The sequence below is a fragment of the Triplophysa dalaica genome, chromosome 13 (assembly GCF_015846415.1).
Source record: "Triplophysa dalaica isolate WHDGS20190420 chromosome 13, ASM1584641v1, whole genome shotgun sequence".
Classification (NCBI taxonomy): Eukaryota; Metazoa; Chordata; class Actinopteri; order Cypriniformes; family Nemacheilidae; genus Triplophysa; species Triplophysa dalaica.
The window spans coordinates 10,995,041-11,020,010 of record NC_079554.1 but is presented as its reverse complement, the minus strand read 5'-3'; the positions used below and the strand labels follow the sequence as shown (position 1 = coordinate 11,020,010).

General features: G+C 38.2%; 2 protein-coding genes across 4 annotated transcripts in view; both read left to right on the top strand.

Annotated features, from left to right (window-relative positions):
* gsx2 (GS homeobox 2) overlaps nt 1-17,894 on the top strand; it is a 37,243-nt gene extending 19,349 nt beyond the window's left edge. For 2 of the 3 annotated variants that reach the window (XM_056764824.1, XM_056764825.1), the window contains exons 3-5: nt 703-817; nt 16,079-16,864; nt 17,147-17,894. In XM_056764824.1, coding sequence (XP_056620802.1) covers nt 16,477-16,864; nt 17,147-17,487 — 729 coding nt within the window. In that variant the 5' untranslated portion in view covers nt 703-817; nt 16,079-16,476 and the 3' untranslated portion in view covers nt 17,488-17,894. The remainder of the gene's footprint in view (nt 1-702; nt 818-16,078; nt 16,865-17,146) is intronic. The other variant, XM_056764826.1, reaches the window with a different exon arrangement.
* A 3,217-nt stretch (nt 17,895-21,111) lies between these two features.
* Nucleotides 21,112-22,175, top strand: LOC130433946 (pancreas/duodenum homeobox protein 1-like). The gene is made up of 2 exons (XM_056763753.1): nt 21,112-21,490; nt 21,756-22,175. Exons 1-2 carry the CDS (start codon nt 21,112-21,114, stop codon nt 22,031-22,033), a joined length of 657 nt encoding a protein of 218 aa, XP_056619731.1. The 3' UTR covers nt 22,034-22,175.
* Nucleotides 22,176-24,970: the final 2,795 nt, after the last annotated feature.

Sequence of the window (24,970 nt, the reverse complement as noted above, 5' to 3'; positions counted from 1 at the left end):
CCTTTGACTTTTGAGGTTCAGAACCCACAAACATGGCAGCTCAGTTTCCTGCCAACTCCTGATTTAGCTACTTCCTGATTGGTGAATCCAGCAGAATGATAACTAGATTAGAATCATCTCCACGACTGGGCAGAAAAGAACATAGTGTTTGTGGTAACTAAAAAAAGAAAGAGAAAGGAAAGGAAGTAAGAGACAGAAACATGCAGAGAAAATACATGAGAATTTATGTATATTATTCATGTCACAGTTATAAAAACCGGAAAACCATCGAGGTCGCCTTTCACACCATCACTGGAACTACAAAATTACAGAGTGAATGACAGTCGAAAGAGCAAACAAGGAGAGCACAGATATGTGTGAACAGGATGTCTGTAAAAAGTGCCTAAAAAACGAATACGCCGTTATACTGTATAAAAAATATTCCTGTAGCCAAATTGGTAGAGCTTTTGCAGCAGAAAGGTTGCTGGTTCAACTACCAGGGAACATGCACACTGATGAAAAAATATATAAAAACATCTGCCAAATGCATTGCTTTGTAAGTTTTTGTTGTGACCTGGGAAAAGTCTGTTTTATAGTGCGAGTCATATTCAAATATATAAAAATAAATAAATAAATGCTGCAATTTTAGATTCTAGTAGAAAGAAAATGTGTATTGATTTACGTCAGTTTTTTTTTAACATGTTCTATTCTTCTTTTTTGCAGTCAGTGGAGTTGACAGGTCTCCAGGGTATTTCCACTGGCACGAGCGAGGTGAATGACAGTCTTTGCAAGTCCACCTGTGAGTGTTTCTGAAGAGAGAATGGAAGACACAAGAGGGGTGGGTGGTCACTGCACTACTCGGTTTGTGTAGATGAGCGCTTGTGTGCGTCTTGGTGAGCCAGCTCCCATGCTTGGTAAAAATCACCAAATTTTTCACTTGAGTGGAGCTCTTTGGGCAGCCCCCTCCCAGCGACCCCTTTAGAGTAAAATTCCTCTAGTGAGTGTTAGGACTGCACTCACATTGCCCCCCCTCACTCCCCCTGCACACACCAAGGGGCATTGAAAATGCATTAACACCAAATCAATGGAAAACAGGGGAAAAAAGGCAAAAAGAGAGAGGAGGAAAAAAATCTCCTTAGCAACATAATCTAGATGGCCTCATGAAAAGAAGTGGGGTAAGTGAAAAGGGGGGAAGAAGGAGGGAAACGTGGAACGAGAAAGGGGGGTGACTGAGCGTTTAGTGCAGAATAAGAGACTGAACGCTGAGAGGTCTTGGACACAGACAGCGACAAAATAGAGAATTAACACAAGAGAAACTGTTCCCATTTACCACCAGGGCAAAAGCGACTATATTAACACCCCCCCATTAGGGGGCGGGGGTGGTGTAGACCTCTGAAACTCTCTAGTAATGTCCCTTGGGAACCGAGAAAGTCAAGAATAATTGGTAATAATTGATAAATATATTTTAGAACAAAAATTATTATTATAGGCAAAAAAAAAATGTTTGTTGAATTTTGCATTTCCAGTTACATTTGATTCAACTTGTTGCTGCATATGTCATCTAAAGGTTTTAAAAGCAGATTTTACCTTTGAAGGCATGTTGTTACTTTTAAACCCACTAATGGTTTAACCCTTATCCACCTTTCTACAGGAATGTACTCTTTATGTGTTATATCGCTTATGCAAAGTAAATATATTTCCAAATGAAGAATTCATTAGCAAAAACATAACTCGGTTTTTAAACATTTTCAAAAATCATGTTCTTCTATGTGCATTCCAACTAATATCAAAATGCAGTTGGGTTGTTTTCATTAAGTAATAATAACTAAAACAATATAGCTAAATTATTCCATTAAACACAATAAAAACATGAGGACATATATAATAAAAACATACATTTAAAAAAAACAATGTTTATCTGTTTTAGCAAATAAACACTTTAGATGTTAAAGTAGTCTTAAGTACTTAAACATGTAATATGTATTTAAAACATGGAATTGCACATTGTAATTATATTACAATATATTGAATAATACATGAGGAATTGCTGCTTTTCAAATAAAAAATATAAACACTTGGTTCTAACATTTGGAAATGTATTATTATTTAATATATTCCCTTTTTTCAGTTTATTTTTATAAAAAAAAATTGAAATGATTTCTGAATGGCTGACTAAAGTGGTAATGCACCTCATTTTCGGGAAAATATTGTATTTTTACCTTTTCACAATCCATAGTTTTGGATTAAATGGATTATTATGGATTGATTGGAATAATTCATCTGGACGGCATGTCACTCAAAGACAAGACAGTAAGTGAGAGAGAGACCTAAGGCAGGTGCATTATTATGAATGGGATCGACAATAAAGAACTATATTCTCTGTGGAAAGAAAAGGATCAATATGTTCTACAAATGTGAGAATTCCCGATTCCGTTAGTTTGGTGTTGGACACTGGTTACCAGTCTCTATGTAAATGACCTTTAACCTCTACTACATGATCAGGTCAATGGTGGGAGGGTTCGACTTAATTAGGAGGTCATTAAAACCTGCCCCCTGCAAGCCATTAGCTTTATAACTGCCCACACACATACCCACAGTTGTAATGAGGCAGAAGAATATGAATATCAGAGCTTTGGTCAGGAAATGTGCTGGAGTCTGTGTATTTGTTCAGCTCCACTGCATCAGTATAGTCCAGACATGACGTAATAACAATTAGTGAACCCTTATAAATCAATTAGTGAATATAACTAAAGAATTTATTTTATTTATTAATGAAGTAACTTTGTCATTGATTGATGGTGGATCAGGCTGTTATGCAAACATTTTCTATTTCCAACTGAAATCATTTTTTACATGAGACTGACACATATTTTCCTGCAGGAGTGTATGGGCAATTATTTTTAAAGCTGCATTAAATTGCTGTATAAAAATGACTCCCATGTTCTTCTGACATGTTTATCGAAAGTAAAGAAATGAAATACGCAAGTTGGGAGTACAGGTAGGTCTGTTGAAGGTTGCATTGCTAAGTAGACTTAAAAAAAACACTTACTTTTTTAGGAATAGTAATACATTCCCATTAATGTTTATAGTGTAGAAGATTAAACCTAAGCAGCAATATTTTGGTTCGCGGGAAAAGCTACGATCAGATGCATTTCCCGGCATCCCTCTTGTCAAACAGTAGTCTGCTCCTAAGAGGTCCTATTTAAAGACGGAAAGATTAAGATAAAACAAGAGAGACTGAATGAGAAAGAGGGAATAAGTGAGAGCCGACAGCTCTAACTACGGAGGCATTAACAAAGACAGTACAAAGGCAAAAGGACAGAGAGAAAGAGTGAGAGAAAGGCCAGAGGTTAGCCGAGACAGAGAGAGATGGAAAAACAGCAAGAGAGACAAGGCGTAAAAGAAGGAGAAAGGAGGGCGATATAAAGAGCGACTGATGTAGATAAACAGTGAAGAAAAGGAGAGAAAGAGAGATTAATAAAGAGGGAGAAGTGGAGAAAAATAGAAACTAAAGGAGAAAGCAGGGCCTCCAGTGACTCTCTTTGTCCCAATCGGCGATTTCACACCGACACAAAGGGCTCGGTGGACGTTTCATCCTTTTATTAACGTTTCTCTGCCGTTTATTCAGCGTTATTCTGTGACGTTATGAAGTCAGTCCCATTCAGAGCACATTATAAATCACCTCCGTCACTGCAGAGCGTGGCCAATCGGCCAATTACGCAGTGTGGCCGCCCCTGAACACGCAATACAATGGCATCACAAGGCCAATAAACAAGCCTCTAATAGGACGGCGGGGAAAACGCGCCCAAAACAGGCCCCAACCGCCCGCCGCACGCACGTATTCCATCATCCCCATGCCCTCACATTTCCTCCTGCTAATGCTAGCACACACACACACAGCTGCAGAGGGAGAGAGAGGGCAGAAGGGTATGAGTGGCACAGAGAGAGAAAAATGACCCGGCGCTAGTGCGCTGTGCAAACCCCCCCGTGGCCCTTTTCATGCTGGAGGCCAGAACAAAAGCATACTGTTGCCATACTGTGACGTTCACGCTAGCCAGTTAGCACAGCTGCAAGAGCTCACCTTAACGCTAGCAACTATTGTTGGCCCGTTTAAGAGCCCCTTCCATCCATCTTCTGGACTGGATGAGACAAATACAGACGCGGAGAGAGCGGCCGGGTGATGCAGCTGCAAAGTGAATGCAGGGGGAAGGTGAAAAGGGGAAAACTGGAGAGTAGAGAGACAGAGCGAGAGTGACTCTAAATCTGAGAGCGAGAGAGAGGTGTCAATGTAAGACCCAAGGGTGGTCCCACCTACTTGCTTGCTTGGCAGCCAGTCAAGAGAAAGAACGTATGGAAGAGTTTCTGTGTGATGGTGCAATGTGTACAGTATGTGAAAGTGATTTGACATTTTTTTGTAGAATTTGTTTGGTTTCATTTGTGTAAACTCTTTTATTTTTCATGTTTGTTCGCTGGGAATCAAACCCACAACATTTATGCTGTTATGCTGTTGATGTGGTAGTTTTTGCTGAGTAAACATATCACTTAAATAGAGCCTTATTTGTTGAGGATCTCATTTCAGCCATTGAATATATTATGTTGCTGGATAATACATTTTCTTTTATATTGCGAAAACATTCTTTTGTTAATAAGATTATCCATTTTAGTTGATTGAACACTTTTTGCGCTTTACAATTAGGTTTTGTTAACATTATGCATTAGCTAACATGAACTAACAAATATTTATTTATTTTTATATTTATATTAAAATATTCTTTTTTCGCTGTGTTTCTAAAACCCTGGATGTCCAAATTCGCTACTTCTAATCGGATACACGCTCCTGGCCTGAAGTTTACTTCCTGTCTTTCTTTGTTTTTTCGGGTCTTTGGTGCGTTTCCCAAAAGCATCGTTAGCCAACTATTTTCGCAAGATCCATCGTTTCAGCACAGCTCAATGATTCAATTGCTTCCCGAAACCATCGTTCCAACGATCAATCGCATGCAGCATCACAAAGTTGCGTGGTTGGAACTACAGGTCAAATGCTTTAGTTAGAAGCATAGTACCCTATTATTATGACAATTAAATACATCATGGTTTTGAGCACAGTAAGCAAGCAACATGCAGTGCATTCTATATCCATCATTCAAAATATAAACAAATTGAATTTTTCATAGTTTGTCAAGAAAATAGAGGCACTGTTTTCTGTAAAGTGCGCATGTGCATGAACCTACCTGCTCAAGGACCCTGGGGAATCTCTGGGCGGACTGAAGTAGGAGGACATTTTGGAATAAATTAAATATTGTGAAATAAAACAGCGGAGAACAAAAATAGGAAAGCAAAATTCTTTAAATGCAATGTGAATTATTTACAGCAATAATTTGACATAAATCCGATCTAAACGTTTTTACTAGTAGACGTTATTACTCCACCACCTATGTGACGTCAAAAACTAGATTGCTGAACCAACTTGGTTCAAACGATTGATCTCAGACAGAGTAACTATGGTTTACGGCAACAGTTGTAACTACATTGTTAATTTCCGCAACGATTCATCCTACTATGGTGGTTAACCAGCGACTTATGTTGTTGTTCGGGAAACGCCCCCCAGTGTAAAATCTAATTGTTGTCCTTACTTACAAACTATTTGTTAACTTTACTCGGTTGTCAAAATGTATACATTTTACTAGTTTTTATTAAGTTACGATTACTTGCAGGGGAAATAAAACATCTTACTTTTCGCCTTTAGTATATTTTACTTAAATCAACCAAGTAGCGGCAAGCAAAGCAATTACTTTACTACACCAGCGAGAGGCAGTGGAGAGCAGATCCTGCATGTACGCAGAATAGATTCCCAGCATGCTTTGCGGCAGACTGCATTAGGAGAGAACATTCTTAAAAATATGATTATTTTATATGTTTTTAGTAAAGTTAAAGACTTGATAGTGTTTAATGTTCACTTCCCTTAGATATTTAGAAGAGTTTGACATATTTTTCAGTTTTGAAAAATTAACTGTTTAGAAGATTGGTGCATGTGATTAGGGTCTGCGAAGTTCGTGTGATTTTTACTAATGAGCATAGTCTGTGCATACAGTTCTGAGATCAGTCTCCTCTTGCTCATTTTGCGTTGCACAAGTCAAGGTATTTGATTTATGCATTTTTAGAATAATATTTATGTGAAATAAAGAATTTAATTAAGTGAACTTAAAACTCCAATGATGGATAAATTAAATGATTAAACTGTAGTAAAATTTAATTTAGCTATAAAGTAATCAAAATTTAGTATTGCAAACTTGTCCGGGTTTACAGTGCAATAAATCCAATGGAAATTCTTAAGTTGGTAATAATAGTTAATTCTGAGTACTCCACACTAAGTCAAGAGTACATCTGAACTAATTTTTTTAGTTACTTGAACTCAACAATACCATTTCACTTTACTTAGTTTTTTTAAGGCAATCGGTATGCATGCATTTTTTTTAAGTAAGAACGACTAATTAGATTTTACATTGCAGTGGGTAATAATATTACTATTTATATTTGATTTTATTTATATTCATATTAATTTCTTTTGATAATCTGGTATAATAATTTGATTACATTAGCAGTTTGAATAATTGTATATGTTAGTTTTTGTAAATTATCAATTTGTTGAATAGGTCATTTTGTTGAATTTAGGTTTAACCATAAAATGGTTATTCTACTGGTAACCCAAAATAATACTGACTAGACATACTTTTAACTTGCTTATGTAATTTCTTTTTATTTTATTTGTTTTCAAAGAAATCTAAAGGGAGTCTATTCCTTGTGGATGTGCAACGTTTGAGCCTCAAAAGCGAAGCGAAAAAACTGTCTATACACTTTTTAATACGTTTTCGGTTAGATATTTGGACAACCCAGAGACAAACATAAAGGGTGACTAATAATAATAATAATGATGTATGGCAAAAATTAAATATATTAAAACACAAGGTTTCAGAAGGACTGTAGCGATTATTAATCTTTGTTAATGTAAGTTAATGTCAATTCAGTTGTTTATGTTAGTTCATTGTGCATTATATAACTAATGTTAACTTTTACTTTCAAATTGTATTAACAAATGCTGAAATTAAAATGTACCACTAGTACAAATCAGCTACAACATGAGTTATCAATTGAGATTCAAGAAATAGTTTATAATGAGCTGTAATTTGTTCTTTAACCAAGGTCTATTTGTTTAAACAATATGTCACAGTGTATTAACCATATGTACCATTTGGCATATGTAGCATTTTTATCTTGTGAACCCTGTTTAGCTAGCTTCTGTAACTTAAAAAGGAGAGAGGTAAAACCCTAAAATAACTTGAAGTGCTTTTTCATTTAATATCGCCCCCCAAAGAAGCTGCATAACAGATATTTAAGTTGTCCCGAAAATAAAAACGAAATATACACCAATTTTCCAGAACAAAAGTGTGTTGTCTCCTTGAGAATCAATGACTGCTTGGCTTTTGTGATGCTTGTGTATGAGTCCCTCAATTGTCTTGAGTGGCATCTCATTATTATAGACACTGCGGGAAGCAACTGAAATGTTCAGGGCATGCTGGGAAACTAAAGAACTTACAGTACCTGGAGAATGTTTGTCTGGAGAGTATGCAGCTGCAGTGTTCAGCAAATACAAGTGGACTCGTAGTTATCACGGAGGTCTATAAACATTCTTTAAACCAACACACACTATTAAGAAGTATATGTAAATTATTGCACAAAAAAGTTTGCGTAAGCTAGTATTTGGTAGTTATTGTCATTACGCTTAAATCACTAAACAATTTTTTTTTTTTAAATAAATCTCTAACCTTCCCCAAAATGGAGTGCAGACCTACAAGCACAACTCTATATTGAAACTTAATAGCGGAACAAAGAGCTGAACTTGGATTTAAATGTGAATGAAAGTGGAGGGGTGCCGAGCGTTGGCCCAGCTGCAAGTGTCGGCATTAGAGACAAAGGTCATCAGCACTACACAGTACCCTTATGAACCCTCCCCATGTACCAACCCCGTTGCGCACCATCACAAATCGCCACTGCCCCTTCCCCGTACGCCCTACAACCTTAAACAGGCTACATACCTCAATGAATAATTCCCGCTTTAGATGCTCTCTCTCTCTCTCTCTCTCTCTCTCTGAAGTGTATGCAGCTGCTAAGAGAAAGTAAGTGTCATCTATTGGTTGAGTGAGTCTAATAGCTCTTGGTACTATGACACTAAATACCCCTTGCACAATTCTGCCGATTTCATTAAAAAGACCCCAGGCACGTTACTATCCCACTGAATATCTCAGCCACAATGCCACTCGTGCACAAAATCGTCCCAATGCATTTCTGATGTACGGACTAAATACCCACTCAACTAAATCGCTCTGCAGGCTATACAAACCAGCAATACTACTTCACATTCTTAGGTGGAATAATACAAACAAAAAGGCTCGACCCGTCTTTGGTTTGCAGTAGGGGTGTAAAAATATAGCGATATGTCACACAACCAAAAATGTACAAAAATAAGATATGCATGGTAGAGCTCTGATGATTGTCTTACGGTATTATGTTTTTTTGATTGGGTGAACTGCCAACATCTGACACTGGCATCACTATATAACATTTTTTTACGTTTTTTTCTGCTTTCTTTAGTTCTCTCTTGTGGTTTAGCTTTCATTTGAATTTTGTGTTAACTTTCTATTTTATTTCCATAACAGATCTATTCAATTTTTATTCATACGCAGCATGTTCAATTGAATGCTATCTCTTCTTTAACAAACAATACGTTTTTTTTATATTTGAATTTCATTTTAACATTTTGTTCAAAAAATGTGTACAACCCCTATAGCCCTTAAATATATTTCTTATTAAACGAAAACATTTCTTAAACAAAATTATAATAGAATAACCAGAATTTATCCAGAGGTTTCATTCAAGCATTCTTTCCTTAAAAATACGAATGAAGTATTTTTAGGTTCATTTAGAAAAATAATTAGTAAAATAGTCATTTAAACTTTTTAGAACATCTGCATGTTCCACCAATTTTGGACACAGACCTATCAAGATTCCCGATATTTCACAGCTCTTTTGTTCTTCTTTTTCAAGTGTTTTTTTAAGCGGTTCATCAAACCGACCCATTTACAAACAAATCTTAGATTGAGTTTTATGAGGTGGGGTTGAGGGTCGGTTGATTACCATTCAGGTGGACGACTGGCAACCCTGTCTACTTTTTGGACGAGCTGTGTTCAGAGTAGCCCAGAGAGGCGTGTGGTTGGTGGTGGGGGTGGTGCTGGTGCCGGGGGATCGATTTGATTCTAATCGGACCATGAAAAGAACATGATCTAACTGCTTTCAGCTGGGAGTACATTTGGGTCCTCTCTACTGTTTGCTCTCCCTCGCTACTCCCCTTTTCCATTCTTCGACGCACTCTCTCGCCCTGTCTTTCACTCTTTGACACACAATGTCTCTGGCCGCTTCAAAAAGCCTTGAATGTCTCATTAATGACTTTGTGAATACCGGGCTAGAGAGATTTGAGGATGGACGCGGCAAGGGAGGGAGAAGAAAAAGAAAAGGGACCGTATAAAATTCCAAGCTTGTTTAAAAAGGCCGGCTGAGATCTTTGCCATGGATTATCATGACAGCGTTTCGGAGGCTGAATGGGATTGACCCCTTTGAACGCCAGTGTATTCGGTCAGATAGATACTTGATGGGTTTACTCGCGTTCACTGACTCTTAAGGTTTATTTTGTCTGTCCCCATCATTGTTTTTACTCCGGTATCCCGTTCAGGCATTTGTTGTCTTGTCTCGGATTTTATGTCCTCAATTTCAGCTTCTTTGTCATTTTCTCTATCTGTGACTTCATTTATCCATAGTTCACGCCCATCATTTCATCCTCCTGTCATTGGGTGAAAAATGTCTCCTCGCTTGCTGATTCTCTCTCCCTCACGCTGTTTCTCAGGATAAATCTGTTAAAGGTCCCTCTGCTTTTCAGCCGCTCCTGTCATCAGGATAGTTAACAGAACACTGAGGGCCATAAGTCAGAAGCCACAGGTCAAAGGTCAAGGTGGCCCTAAAGCTTGCCTTTTTTATCAATTTCTATTTTAGTTGACTTTCGTTTTTTTAACACTTCACTTCATTGTAGTGAAATAGTTAGTCAATTTTTTTTCATGTCATCGGTCAAACTGCGGGACATTTTTTAGTCCCACATAATGTTGCCATTCTGTTATAGAATGGAATACTGACGTCTTAAAAAAATGAATGACAGTCTTGGATACAAATGATAGTATATACTGTATGTGTATATATCATGGAGATCACCGCTGTCCTTCTGAAACCTTGTTATCCATATTTTGTGATTTTTATTTTTGGCCATCCTTATTAATATCCCTTTTTATGTTTGTCACTAGGATTTGCAAATATTTAACCAGTAATTGTAAAAAGTGTAGTTCAACTTGTCAACAACACAGCATTTAATCATTTGAAAAGCACATCCATAAGTCATCCATAACTGGCACCTTAAAAAAAAAATACTTACAATAGAAAACTTATCTTTTTAAACCTATCTGCCTTTCTTTCTTTCTTTCTTTCTTTCTTTCTTTCAAAGAACACAACTGGAAAAACTCTAAAGAATGTCAAAGCTCCTATTTTTCTATACAGTGAAAGTCAATGGGGTCTAAGGCATGAACAGTATGTGTAAAATCTCTTTTCATGTTCCACAAAAGAAATAAAATCATACTGGTTTGGAGCAACATGAGGGTGAGTAGTGATGATGTAAGAATTTAAATTCTTGGATGAGAGCTATAGCACATTTTCACAAAGGGGTGAAGCTGTAAATATGACACGGGATAAACAATAATTCAGAGAAAAAAATGTCAGGTGACTGGAAAAAAAAAGATTTTCAAAACTCCATTTAATACAATTTACAAAAAACAACAACAAGGGAAAACAGTTGAAATTGTAGGTATTTAACTACTATATCTGTGTTACTTCCTTGGCTAAATGAATCAGTTTCGTCATGCCAATAAAGTGAATTAAACAGTATTCAATTGAAGTGTGAGAGAGGGTGGAACAGGCAGGTGCTGAGAAGCCCTTGCACGTGCATCCACAGTAGTCCGCTCAACTCAACAAGCCTTATTGCGATGAGCAGGTGAAGGGATACGAATTCTAGTAAGAAAGAGTGAGACTCCAACTCTGTTGCTTGCATACAAATTTCAGACCCCTACCCCCAAAACACAGCACAAATACACTCAGACGGACGCAAATGGGCCGAGGCAACACAAAGACGTAGTCGCACTTGAAACTCTCTTCAGCTCCAGTTAAACAGGACAGAGTGTGCGTGAGAGAGAGGCACGACGCAGCCCTTTGAAAACTACCCACTCCTCTCCACGCATGCACAACATTAAGGTACTCCGGCTATTTATGACACAAGCAAGCCCAAAACTGCCACAATTAACGAGACACAGGGAAAACACCTTATCCTGAGGTGGATGAAACAGTGCTGGAAGTGTTCAATGCAGCATTAAAAGGCTTCTCTATCCTCGTGCTTGTGTTTGAGACTTAAAAAGAGTTGTGATAATACAATTAGACCCTTTATCGTTCGGCTGCATGAAGTGCGCCCCAGACTGTAGAGTGCTTTTCCCAACACAAATTAATTGGCCAGCCACAACAATCACAACATAACTGCTTTTATAATGGTCGTGAAAATGTCACCAATTTGGGTGGCACTAATGTGTCTGTGTGCAGCGATGGAGTAATTATTTCCGAGCACATCACGCTAAAACACAAGATTGTCAACAACATACCCCAGATTTTGTTCATTATCCCACACGGCTCAATTCATTCCAGAACTACTTATCCTGGCTTCAAAGGCAAGGCTGCGGAACACACGTTAGTGGTGTAGGCTGATGTTTATGTAAACACAAAGAACCTTAAATGACCTAATAAGTAGAGCAATCCACTGACACATGATGGGCCTGGCTAATTTTGGACTATGTGTATAGTAGAGTCGATCTCTGGTTGTAAAGTGCTGCATGAAAGACAAAGTCTTGTGTGTTTTAAAGGGATTTATGTAACAGACAGCACTTAATTGATTTAAGCACGTGTTTTAATAAAGAGAAAACACAAATATTGAATCTGTCAAAAACTTGTTTAAAACTATAAAATGGTATCGTGATATATCAGCAAATTTCAAACTGAAACATCTAAATAGTCTTTATTCACTTTTTATACCCAAATATGAGCTGACACATTCAATTTCTCCCAGAAGTTTTTAATTATTTCAACTATTAAAACTTTTCCATTAAGAAATGCAAGTAAATAACTGTCCTTGGGATTCTGAATAAATGTAAAACAGTACATTCGCAATTTCATGGATAACTACAATTATATTTTAGCATTTGAAATACTACTGTGACTAAAAATCTTACAAATTCTGGTGGATTAAACGCACATAAAAAATGTCATACTGCTAGATTATGGCAGCTGGTGGTCTAATAAATGTACGGTATGTGTTTAGCAAAAGAATGTTGAGACAAAAAATAGGTATCATAGAAATAATAGAAAAGTGCAAACTAATTAACCAAAAACAAACATATAAAAGTTTACCTTATTTTATTATTTTCTTTTATGAGGCATATGACCACAATTTTTTGAGCATAATGAAAGTAGGAACAGTTTATTTCAATTTTTAACAATGTGGATCACTCCAAATAATATTGGCAGCACAAATTCAATTATCGTGCGCCCTTCTCATCCAGAAGGAAAGTGACGGATGAAGAAAAAATCGAGAGCAGGAGTAGAGGAGAGGGAATGGTTGGCGGAAGTCATTAAAGTAAACCAGTGCTTTCTTGTAGAGGGCAATCTGGAGAGAGTGTTGTATTTATGAGTGTAACAATGATGTGCAGTAATGAGCCATGATAAACATTACTGTAATTGGCAGAAAAACACTCTAATCTCACAAAGTTATGATAGACCCAGTAAGTAAATTGTGAATCTGTTTACGAAAGAGTGAGAGGGAAGCATTATCAAAACAACACAAACGTTCACAGTTCAAGTAGTCGAATAATTGCTGACAATGTAAACTGCACTTTTCTTTGTGATGTGCACTCTGACACTATTAAACCACTGTTGTTGTTTAAAATTTACTTTTTGAATATTGCTTGGGCTATTAAAGACATTTGTTGTATTATACAGATCTTCTAAATTAATTAATTAATGGTGACATCATGAATGAAAATATATTATTTTTGTTAAATAGATGATGCTGATGATATTTTTTTTTATTTTGCTGATAACTCCGTACAAGTGTCCATTTAAGGATTTCAGTGTGATTTTGTACAGTTTTGCAGTTTATATCTTCAAGAATAATCAAACGACACAGTTCAGTATAGTTAAATGAAAGTTTATTAATTTCATGGTCATAACATATCGGACCAGTAAACGTCTATTGTGCTTAATTTGCAGCACCATATCTCACAAACAGGCTACACATATTTTTAAAAGGCAACCACTCTGTTGATTAAGGACATTACATACTTTTTCGACTTTATTTGCAGCATGTCAAGCGAAACGCAATCGGCATAATGGCTATTCGGTCCTGCGTCTCGCCTGTTGTGGTTTAGTCATGAATGTTTATCTAGTGGTTTGGAAAGAACTGTTTGCTATTAGGAAGCGCGGAGTGCTCTAATAAGGTGATGAGAGGGGGATATTTTTAATGAGGTTCCGGGCACACGGAAAGCCGTTCACCGAATCTGTCGGCATTTGTCTAGTTTTCTGACCTAACTGCTCGCTTTTTACGCGGCTTCTTGTTTACTCATTCTTTACGCATTGCACAATCTTAATTATGTACTTCAACTTCAGCGTACTGTTTTAAACACACACACCTTACAAACGTAAAGAACGCGCAACAGTTGCATTCTGCTATATACATTCCTATGTGTGTGGTTCGGTCCCTTTTAATAAATCTAATCCGTCATTAAGACATAAATTAGATTTTGACACACACAGGCAATTTAATCTAAGCCCCCACTCAGCCCCCCAAAACGATGAAATGAAGAGCAGGCCCTGCAGCTGCTATTCAGATGAAGGAGATAATTGGCAATGAAAAGTCACTGCGCTGCATTATGTTGTCTACGGGATCATTGTTCATTTCCCCCTTGCTATTGAAGACTATATTGAAAACCCGAGTGTTTCTTTTCAGTTTTCAGTATTCACCGTGTGTTGCTTGGTTACTGGGAATGGGGGGAATCACCCACTGTATCAGGATGGGCCGCAGGCTGGCCCCTTGCGCCACAATGCAACTTTTGTGAGGAGGCGTTGACACAAATTAATGACACTTATCCAATAAGGCAGTTATGGACCTCTTATAGTGCAATATTGTATTGGACTGAAGGTGGGATCTTTTGGCACGTTGGTAACTTTAGACGGCTCTTTCCATTCTTGTTGTGTAGACATATTAAATAGATATAATTAATGTTGCAATCAGAAATAATGCTAAGAAAATGTATTTGCAAGCATTTTATAATGCACTTTATGGACTATTTATATTATTTAGTGGGCTCATTCATTTTAACTGCTTTATTAACAATATTAACCGAAGCGGGCAAAGATGTATTCCTAACTACCAGAGCAGAATAAATCAAAAGATTTTTGCCCTTAAATGGAATAATTTCCTCCATGAAGTATGAAAGTAATGGCTATAGGTAACACTCTGTGCACAGTAGCCTACCCGACGGCTTAAATCTTAAATCCCTCCACGTGGCCCGGCTAGTCATGGCAATTAGAGCTCATTACAGACTCATAAAGGCTCTCATTTGTAGGATTACTTAATAGACAATGAAATTTTATCTTGAAGAATTGCGGATAAAAATATAAGTGAAGACCGGACAGAACGTGGACGCGCGCCGAGTATTATTCCACATGGTTTGTCACTCATTCTCTCTCTTATTTCTCGTACGCCGTGTTTCCTCCATTACAACAATTACAGCCACATTGACAGATGTGTTTGTTTTTTTCGCCTTCCCAATTGGGCCTTATTTAAAGTCTTATTCTACCTCGTTTAAGGGCAAGATATGCTGCTGATTTTGGCAATTAAATGCCCATGAAAGCAAAGCACCCAGTGTGCTATCTGATATTAACACTAAATGGTGTTTTAGCGCTTTACATTTGCCCTAAATCAGTATGGCTTCCCCTTCTGCCAAACACTCTAATAAATAGGCTAAATATAAATGCGTACTGTTCTTTATGTGACTTGTTTTTTAGAATATTTTTTACCATAAAATTCCTGTAGATATATTCTTTATGTATATATTCATCTAGAGTCTGAACTTATTTTACTGATTTAGATTTAGGTTTAGGCTGCGTACTTAAAGGCTTACATAATTACTTTCACTTTAGTCTATACAATCTTATATATACAAACTACTGTATACTAGGTTAAATCTCCCCAGAAAGGATAATGCCAGACCTGACTTCGTCAAAGCTCGCCCACTCGCGCCACTGGCCTCCTTGCACAGTGTCTGGAGGTAAGAGGCGTTCGCTCTCAGATGAAAGTCAAAGCTCAACCCGCTGCTGACCCGCCGAGAGATCAGACCCGCGACTCGCTAATTATTGTCACAAGATGAGGGATTAACGCATATCTGAAATAACTGCATGTTTATCCACTGTAAGACCTCCACAATAAACCCTTTCTAATTGAATCATAATCGCTATAAAATTGCGAACGACCAGACTAAACAGACCCGAATTAAGATTGCATTGCCATGTTGTTTTATTCGATTTATATATTTTTTCTCGTTTGAGCTGTTTTTTCAAAATGGGTTTTGATTTCAAGAAACAACATTGACTAGAAGTTTGTTTATTAGTGTCGTATTACTGTGTGCGTAATTAACATTACTTTCCAAAGCGTTTAACGGGATATTATAAACGTATAACGACATTTAAATAATCAATTAAGGATGAGACGTATCTGGCAAGTATACACATGAGAATGACCTTTTTATGGGGGTTTCAGATGTGTGTAAACTCAATTGATGGGAAATATACGCATTATTTATAATTGTAAATTAATTAGTAGTATACATGTATGTAGACTATATTTGTATTTTAGGGTGGCAGGGTTTTGGAGCAAGTGCAACATTATTGACATCTCACTAAGTGCGGTCGCCTGCAGCTCTCCACAACTTAGCAGAGCGGTTGTGCCACTTGGCTGTTTTGATGAGCCCATCCAAAAGCTAACAAGACTAGATGGATAAAGATTTGATTGGAGGCTCGCATGGGCATCACGTGTCTGTGGACACTAGAGGTACTAAAGCCCCTAGGCCGTGGGCGCACGTGGGTGACGTTAGGGCCGGCCCTCTCCAGGGTCCCTTTTGTTGAACTATCAAACATAAGCCAGCTCCTGAGGGCTTCAGAACAGTGTTAAGACCACTGTGTACTGCGCAAGTCTCTGGAGCAACGCCATCAGTGTGGTATCACACCATCAGCATCATACAGCCAGGAGCTATCATGTCGAGATCTTTCTACGTAGACTCTTTGATTATCAAGGATCCTGCGCGCCCTGCTTTGAGCGAGCACACGGGTCAGGACTTTCTCATCCCTTTTAGCATGCACTCTCCCGGCGTCATGAGCGTTACTGCACCCGTTTGTCCGTCCAGGAAGACGGGCACCTTCTGTGTGTGTCCACTCTGCGTCACATCGCATATCCACTCTTCCCGGGCGGGAATCCCTTTACTGAAGGGACAGGGCTTCTCTGCCGGTGAGGCGAATTTCTGTCAGAGGTTGGCACATCAACAGAGCACCGTGATAGCGCACCCGGGACACGGACACGCGCCTGTCTGCACGCCCACAAGTTACGGCGTCACGGACCCTCGGAGGTATCACTGCCTCTCTCTAGGTGAGTGCGCGCGCATAAAACACCTGTTCCTCCTTATCAAGAGATCTTCCGCATTGAAGTTTTTGACATTGAAAACAATACTTTGCAAATTGCTAAATCACATAATCATCTTTTTTTTATTTGTGTAATAATCACTATATTTTGTATCGTTGCATGATTTTTTCAAAATGTGTTTTCGACCTATTATTATAAAAATCTATTATAGTATATCTGCAATGTTGGAAGCATTGGAATTCTGTGGGAGTGTATATTGACCTGTTGGTTTCTTGTTTTTCCTTTTAGCCGCGTCTGATAACAGCCACATACAGAACGGCAAACGGATGCGCACCGCCTTTACCAGCACTCAGCTTCTCGAGTTGGAGCGTGAATTTTCATCTAACATGTACCTTTCGCGCTTACGCAGGATTGAAATAGCCTCATATCTAAACCTCTCAGAGAAGCAGGTGAAAATATGGTTCCAAAATCGACGCGTTAAACACAAGAAGGAAGGAAAAGGTACGCAAAGGAGCGCGCATGCAGGATGCAAATGCTCAGGCAACCACACACATTATCCGCGCTCAGAAGATGAAGAATCCCTCTCACCTGTCTCAGCCTCAGAGGAGAAAGAGACTTCACCAATCTAGGGGAGACATAAAATCACTGACCTAAATGAATACCCTATATAGCACATTGAACTGTAGGATCCGTTAAAACGGCTCAATTTGTGGAACAGTTTATGCATCCTTTTATAACCCTGAGATATCGAGGTTAATTTCTCCCTTTTCCCTCTGAAATAATTGTTTGACCGTGGCACTGAAGATATTTAAATTTTGTCTAGTCTTCCTGCATTATAAAGCAAACTGTGAAATAATAACTGAGTGGTAATATGTAAATAGTTATTACTGTTGAATGTGTTTTTAAAAAAGCGAGCATTCAACCTTGATTTTAAGGATGTTGGACATGTTCATGGGGACATAAAACACCCTTTGTTTGATATTGTAAATATGCAGAGATTGCAGACTGTTAATCCAATGTGTCCTAGACTACTGAGCATTTTTTCACCTGAATTTTATGTGCATATTAAAGAAAATGTGTATATTTGTATTTATTTAAATAAACAAATAAAATAACGTGTAAATACACTTGTGTGCGCCCTGCGTTCTGGATCTTAGTAATTAAACAATGGACTGTCAAAAAAAGTATAAATGTTTTACAAATGTGTTTAGAACAGTATATGTGGATGGCAAGAGGAAAACTTAGTGGTGTATTGTCAATACAAAGGTGACAAGTTGAAAAAAGATCGTTAGGCCATAGACAATATTTTCTTTATTGACAAGTAATTAAAAGTTAGCTGTTTATTTAACATGTGCTTTATGTTGTGATATCTGAATTAACTTTTAATAGGTATTATATTAATATTAACAATATTTTACTGTGAATACATTTATAGGCTTACAAATGTAATTAAGAATTTAATTATGCATATATCCTTGAGGTAACAAGTGCGCACCACTTAAAAGGAAGTGCCACTGTGAAACAAACTGATCTTTTTACCTTTGCACTATTAGGCAAAGTTCTGCATTTGTTGTGTAAACAAGGAAACGTGCAATAAAATGCATTTTTTTAAAGAATATTTTAATATAAAAAACACCCAAAATACTTCGAACCGCTCAAACGGTTTTGAAACTCGACTCATTAAAGGTTCTAAATCTTCCCACAAACTACTGAAATTTTAACCCTTCGTTCGTGTTTCTGAAATGGTTTTATTGAGATGTAAAAACGTATACTTATAAATATGTTTACCCTATGACTATCATTAAACATTAGGAGATACATTTTCACTTATTTTCCAGTGTTTTTCTCATATATTCCTTAACCGACAAAAGGCTTGTGAAGATTTTCTATCTCACAAGCCAGGTGATAGTCAATTATACGTCGCCTGATCTCCAGGCCCCTATTCAATGTCTGCTTTTCAAAAAACGGTTGTCCCCCTGTTAAGTTAATCCGAAAGGAGTTTAATTGCAGTTTTTGTCCCACGTTGGTTGCTTATGTAGCAATTCCTTCAATACGGCTGAGGAAAAAAGCTACGCAGAGCTGGCCAAAGGCTTTGACAGGTTAGATTGTGCTGCCAGGAACTCGCATTTAGCCGGCGGACCCCCGACGGCGGCGAGCTCAAGGCCTTTCACTAGACGTCTACAGGGTTCCTCCGCGCGCGAGAAAACGATTTAGTCACTGTTTCATTAGGCATTATTTGAACCTTTCAACTTGGGCCAAATTGAAGGGGCATGCTGGAAATTGAGGGATTACGTAGGAGGGGTGATAGGAAATTAGAGAACGCTTAATTTAACTCGTGTTCCGTCAGAGTTTGGGATACATTCCTAATTGAGAAGGGAAGCAGGTGAAATTTTAGTCCCACGCAGGTCCTTTCACAGAGAGAATAAATGGCCTCCTTTCACGTCTCGCTTTACGATCATATATTATCAAGTGAAGGCACCTAATGAATATATATTGAATTGCTTATTATTGCTTATTGCTTATCGAATTAGACTTCACCCCTCGCAGGTGTGTGAGAGAGATTCCCCGACAAAACGTTTTTTTTTCAGCCGTTTAATGACTGACGCCCGTTAATGAAACGGTTGACCTCGGGCACTATAGTGACTTTATTTATATAAAGTTTTAAAAAAGTTTGCGCGTGTTATTGGGCAATTGACAACATTGAGCAAAGTTCATCATTAAGCAAACATACTTGAATGAAGCCATTTGTCATTTTGACTAGCTACATCGATTTAGTTTACGTTTAGGAAATGTCGTTATGAATGCAAGTTACGACATGTCTTTGGTGAAGTTGGGTTAGTAACAATGTCAGAGAATGCGATGCTGAAACTCAAATATTAAACGAAAACAAAATAAAAGTGAGCTATCCAAAGATTACGCACTGTCGCAAAATGGGCAATTACGCATGACAAAGAGCAATTAATAGAAGCCCCTTTTAAGCGCTTGCAGCTGCTTTCGCCCGGAGAGAAGTGGGGCACTCCGGCAATGAATGCCTCCCAAACCTGTTTTGTCTTCAGTTGCGAAAACCCCTTCTTTACTAGTTTTACTGTGTTGAAAACGCAGTTTTCTGTATCGCGTGGGCATCATGGTCTATGCAGAGTTTTTGGGTGCGAGTCCGACTGATTCAAAGATGATGAAACTGTGATTCTAGACACGTGTCCCATCAGTTCTGTCCATGGTGACTTAATTTAGTGGGAACTTGGTCAGCGCACAATATGTCCCGAGTGCTTTTGTCGCGCTTTCTAGAATGGGCCTTTTCTGAGACGTGTCACTCCTCTTTTATTCGTCCTATTGTTGCGTTCCTGAGCGTGCCTAGGCTATATTATCAAGTGCGCTTAGGAGGTTTTGCCGGATTAGAATGCAAAGCGCTTCTAAAAGAGGTCAGCTTTGAATAACATAATATATGATAATATTATCCGTAACAATGTTAGAGAAGGTAATGTATTATTCTTTTCTTTGCCAGACGTAGTTAAGTGGAAATAAGCATGATTGGGGTCTCTTTGAAGTAGCCAAATACTAAAATTGCATTTCGTTGTGGATTCAACTATACAACGTCATTCTATTTAAGAGGTTATAGGCCAATTTTATGGTTTCGTTACGAAAAGTGCGTGAGCTGAAATAAAATCAAATAAGATCTGATGACATAATCTTTGTCATGCGGAGAAGGAGACGCATATCAGTAGATATTAATAAGTGGCCCATAAACCATAGTGCATTTCTTGAAAAGGAGTGGTCGATATTTTTGCCTTACGGGTTGTTCTTTATATTCTCTCCACCTACGCACTTTTGACTGACAGCTTTACATATTTACATGCGCAATCAATCTCTCAGTTTGCGATAGCACTGATTAGAATATGCGGTGTGAGTGCGCCTGCCCCTGCATCTTGCATTAAACAAAGTGTGACACTGAACCAAACATTCAAGAGATAAGCGAGCCTGCTGCTGCCTTGACTAAGAACTTCTATATGAGTTTACAATGGCCAGACACACGAGGCCAACACCTTGCTCTCTTGAGTAAACAAAAATGTCCCTTAGCTAAGTTGACATAATGAATAATTAGCTTTTTATCCATGCTGCCATAACCACGTGACTGACACCACAGGTGCACCTGAGGTTGTGGCCCTCAGGTGAAAGCGTATTTTGCACGCACACGCTGCTTGATGGCTGCATGGACGTCGCTTTAGTGATCCGACGGGTTAAAAGGCCAGTCCGGGATGGATTCTCTGGATGTGTTCTACAGTGATAACTTCGATTCACAGACATCAAACAGCTTTGAGACCAATCCACCTTCGTGTCGGTATTCACAAATCACCGAGCAGGAAACTTATTCTGAACCTCTGTATTCTTCATTGGACAGCCGTGTGAGAGGAGACTGCGTGCCCTTTGAGCTGCCTCCGTGTCAAGACACGCTCGCGTTCCCTGGACAGTCGCACTCACCGAATTGTCTTCGGGTAAATGACCAACGTATCGATGCCTACCGCTTGACCAATGAGCCGGGCCGCGGCGCAGAGGAAACTGGCGCTCGTCTCGGTCAGGTGGCATTTCCGTGGATGAGAGTTTCTAGATCTCAGCCCTGTCCATCGCCTACAGCAGGTGTGTACGGGGTTCTAATAATAAATATGTAATTTCAAGTGATTATTTGAGGTATATATAATGTGTGAGTTGCTTCTAGATATGGTTCAAAGCATTTTTGAAGTTCGAGAGTTTGGAAGATCATTGCGTAATACATGCGCTAATTGTAGCACTTTCTGAATGCTGTTAGTCATTTGGTACAAATTGCCTAAATATGAAAGAAATAGATACGAACGCATCTCGATTGTGGTAATTTTAAAATGTATTATGATCTTGACAACTGTAGGAAACTACTTTTGCGAGGATTCGGCCGAGCACAAGAGGAGTCGAACCGCTTACAGCAGGTCTCAGCTTCTAGAACTGGAGAAAGAGTTTCTGTTTAACAAGTACATCTCCCGCCCCCGGAGGTATGAACTGGCTACGACACTTAACTTAACGGAACGACACATCAAAATATGGTTCCAGAATAGGAGGATGAAGTGGAAAAAAGAGGAGGCGAAAAAACACAGAGGTTTGGCAAATGGAGAACAAGAGCACAGGGCTGATTCAACGTCAAAAATGTGATTTTTTTTAAGGATACAGAATAGTTTGTTTAAGAAGTCCATCAAAACTAATCAAAATGTGAGAACACTGAGAAACTTTCTTTGCAGTAGTCAAATTTTGCCTTGGCTTGTAGAAATTCCATTGTTGCGTTTCCAATCATGTCGACTGCTGGCTATCTAAGTACACATGGCACAAAGATGTTCTGGATTAAAAAATAACATTTTATGTTTTGATCTAAATATATTCTGACAATATGCATGTTATATAGATTATTTAATGTTTATTTAATGGTTTTGTTTCAAAATCTTTTGCACATCGAACGAAAACTAAGTAGCCTGTACTATGTAAACTTTGTAAACATACATTTAGTTTGACTGTTTATATGGTTAACATAAATATGTTTTTGTCAAAACATGTAAATAAAAACCACAACAGTTTCGTCATACAAGACCTCATCACTGCTCTGTGTTCGAATGGTGCATTTTGCAAAAAGAAAGGAATCTAGCTCAGATCCTTCAATGAAAACTGAATTCGGCCTAAACTTTGGCATTTTCCTATATGAGTTAGGGTTAGTTTATTCGAGTTGTTTTATGCTTCTTATTTGTGGTAAAGTAGACTTAAACTTAGATTTCCGTCAAAAACATGTACATTGTAAAGTGAGAGAAATAAAAACTGTCATCTTAGGTGCATTTCTGATTTCGGTTACATGGTTGCATTTGTGAAGAGGATATTTTTATATTATAGCGCGCCCGTATACCGAGTGTGACATCAAGGGATAATTTGCTCCAAAAATAAAGATTCTGTCTCTTTCTTCTGTGGAACATAAATTCTTTTTTCGGAAATGACTCTGGTTTTGTTTCCATACAGCAAAGGGTGCCAATGTTGGTTACCAATGTTCTTCAAAATGTCTTCTTCAAAATGTCAAAATGACTTGACGTTACGGAAAACAAGATAGCGCAGATAGGCCTTTCCCAAAAATGTTTGTCTTATATAGCGCCACCTTGTGATCGTCTGTCTTTTGTAGATTGTAGGTCATTCTGCATGCACTTCTGTGCTCAGTCTTCTAGAAGCTATTGAAACAATTGGCAGGCTGCTCAAATTTAATGAAAGCCATTTTAATTAACATGTCCCCTTTAAAATAGGAAAATAGGCCTACACATCAAACCTCAAATTGTGTCTTCGATCAAAATTTCGCAAAGTTGTTATTGTTTTATAGAAGGCTATTTAGTGCGTCATATACGGTCACTTCTACTACGGAAGACAAATCGTAGGCTTTATGAGAGTAAAACAAGCTGAACAAAAATAAAAGGGTTTCCGTTTAAACTGACATCTCCACCACCAATATGTGCTTTGATTTAAATTTAAATTTACAGCCGTCACCTAAATAATTATTTTTAGTAATTGAGTGAGTAAGTGAGAGTTTAAGTGACCATGAGGCAGCAGGCAGAAGGAAAGAAATCATACAGTGTTGTGATTCGTGCCCTGAGTGTTTGCTTTACCACTTTCCACCATCCTGGGTTTAACGCCTATGATGACTCAGTGTTTGCATCCAAGGCCAACCTTTATTCAATATTAATTGTTTCCTGCGGTCAGGCTGTACAGCCTCCCCCACGAACGCAACAAATTTATATCAGATATGTTAGAAAACCGCTAGCTTCAGAACGCTGGACAGCGCATGTGTGAGAAGACCTCTTCATTTAGTCCAGTAGCCCATGAACTGACCCTTATCAGCACTCGGTATTGTTCGTGTTTTACATTTACATTTACATTTAGTCATTTGGCAGACGCTTTTATCCAAAGCGTCTTACAGTGCACTTATTACAGGGACAATCCCCCTGGAGCAACATGTAGTAAAGTGTCTTGCTCAAGGACGCACTGGTGGTAGCTGCTGGGATCGAACCAGCAACCTTTGATTTACCAGTTCAGTGGTTTAACCTACTAGACCACCATCTCCACAACAATTTTTTTTTACAAATGCATAGAAAACAATGGGTAAAAACTGTTAGAAAATGATCTTGGAGAAAAGAGTTTATCAGGGCGCCTTGCGAATGTGCTAAACACATATGGGCCAGATAAACAAACATAAACACACACATATACAAATTAGGCAGTATACGGATTGACATAAATCATTTTCGGTTATTATTAACGTGAACAAGCTTTCCTGTTGCTCAGTGGTTAAAACATGACACTAGCAATGCCAATGTCATGGGTTCGATTGGGGATTGCACATAGTCAGGAACAAATCTATAATACAATCCAATAGTCACTTTGGATAAAACTGTCTGCCAAATGAATAAATGTAAATGTCTCAAAATTGGATGCTTATATTATATACATCCCATTTCTGATTTGTTTTTTAAATTTACCACAGTGCTCGGCCTGACATCATAAGCTACCACAACGGGAAGGCAATTTCTGGTAAAAGACATAAAATCTCAGAAAGGGTGAAGATAATGTATGTAGCCTATTGAATATCCATAAGTGTTCAGGTCTAAGGCGATGGTGAAATAGTTGGCAAGAGAAAGGCGACGTGATGCGTCAGTATGCGTGATACATCTGTATCCGTTTTTACATGATCGTTTCCTCTGTACATCATCTCCTTCTCACACGCGCACACTAACTTTAGAAGAAAAGCGATACTCTGTACAGCCTGCAAAAATACACATTTATCATGTCACTGGCAGTGGTCTCACAGGGCGTTACATTTTGAGGGCACTGCCCCAAGTAGTTGAAGGATTTTTTTCTGACACTGTGTCAATGGACATGTACGCCACCCTGTGGTTGTATCTCTCCGGAAGGTTTAAACTTAAATAAATTGTATCTCTTATAAGAAATAAATGCATTGTGTTTACATAATCCAGCCTGTAAAAACAAAGAATGAGAGCGCTGATAATAACTTCCAGACATGGCTTTGACTGTCTGTGTATGACAGAAATTCACAAAACGTCCCTGAAC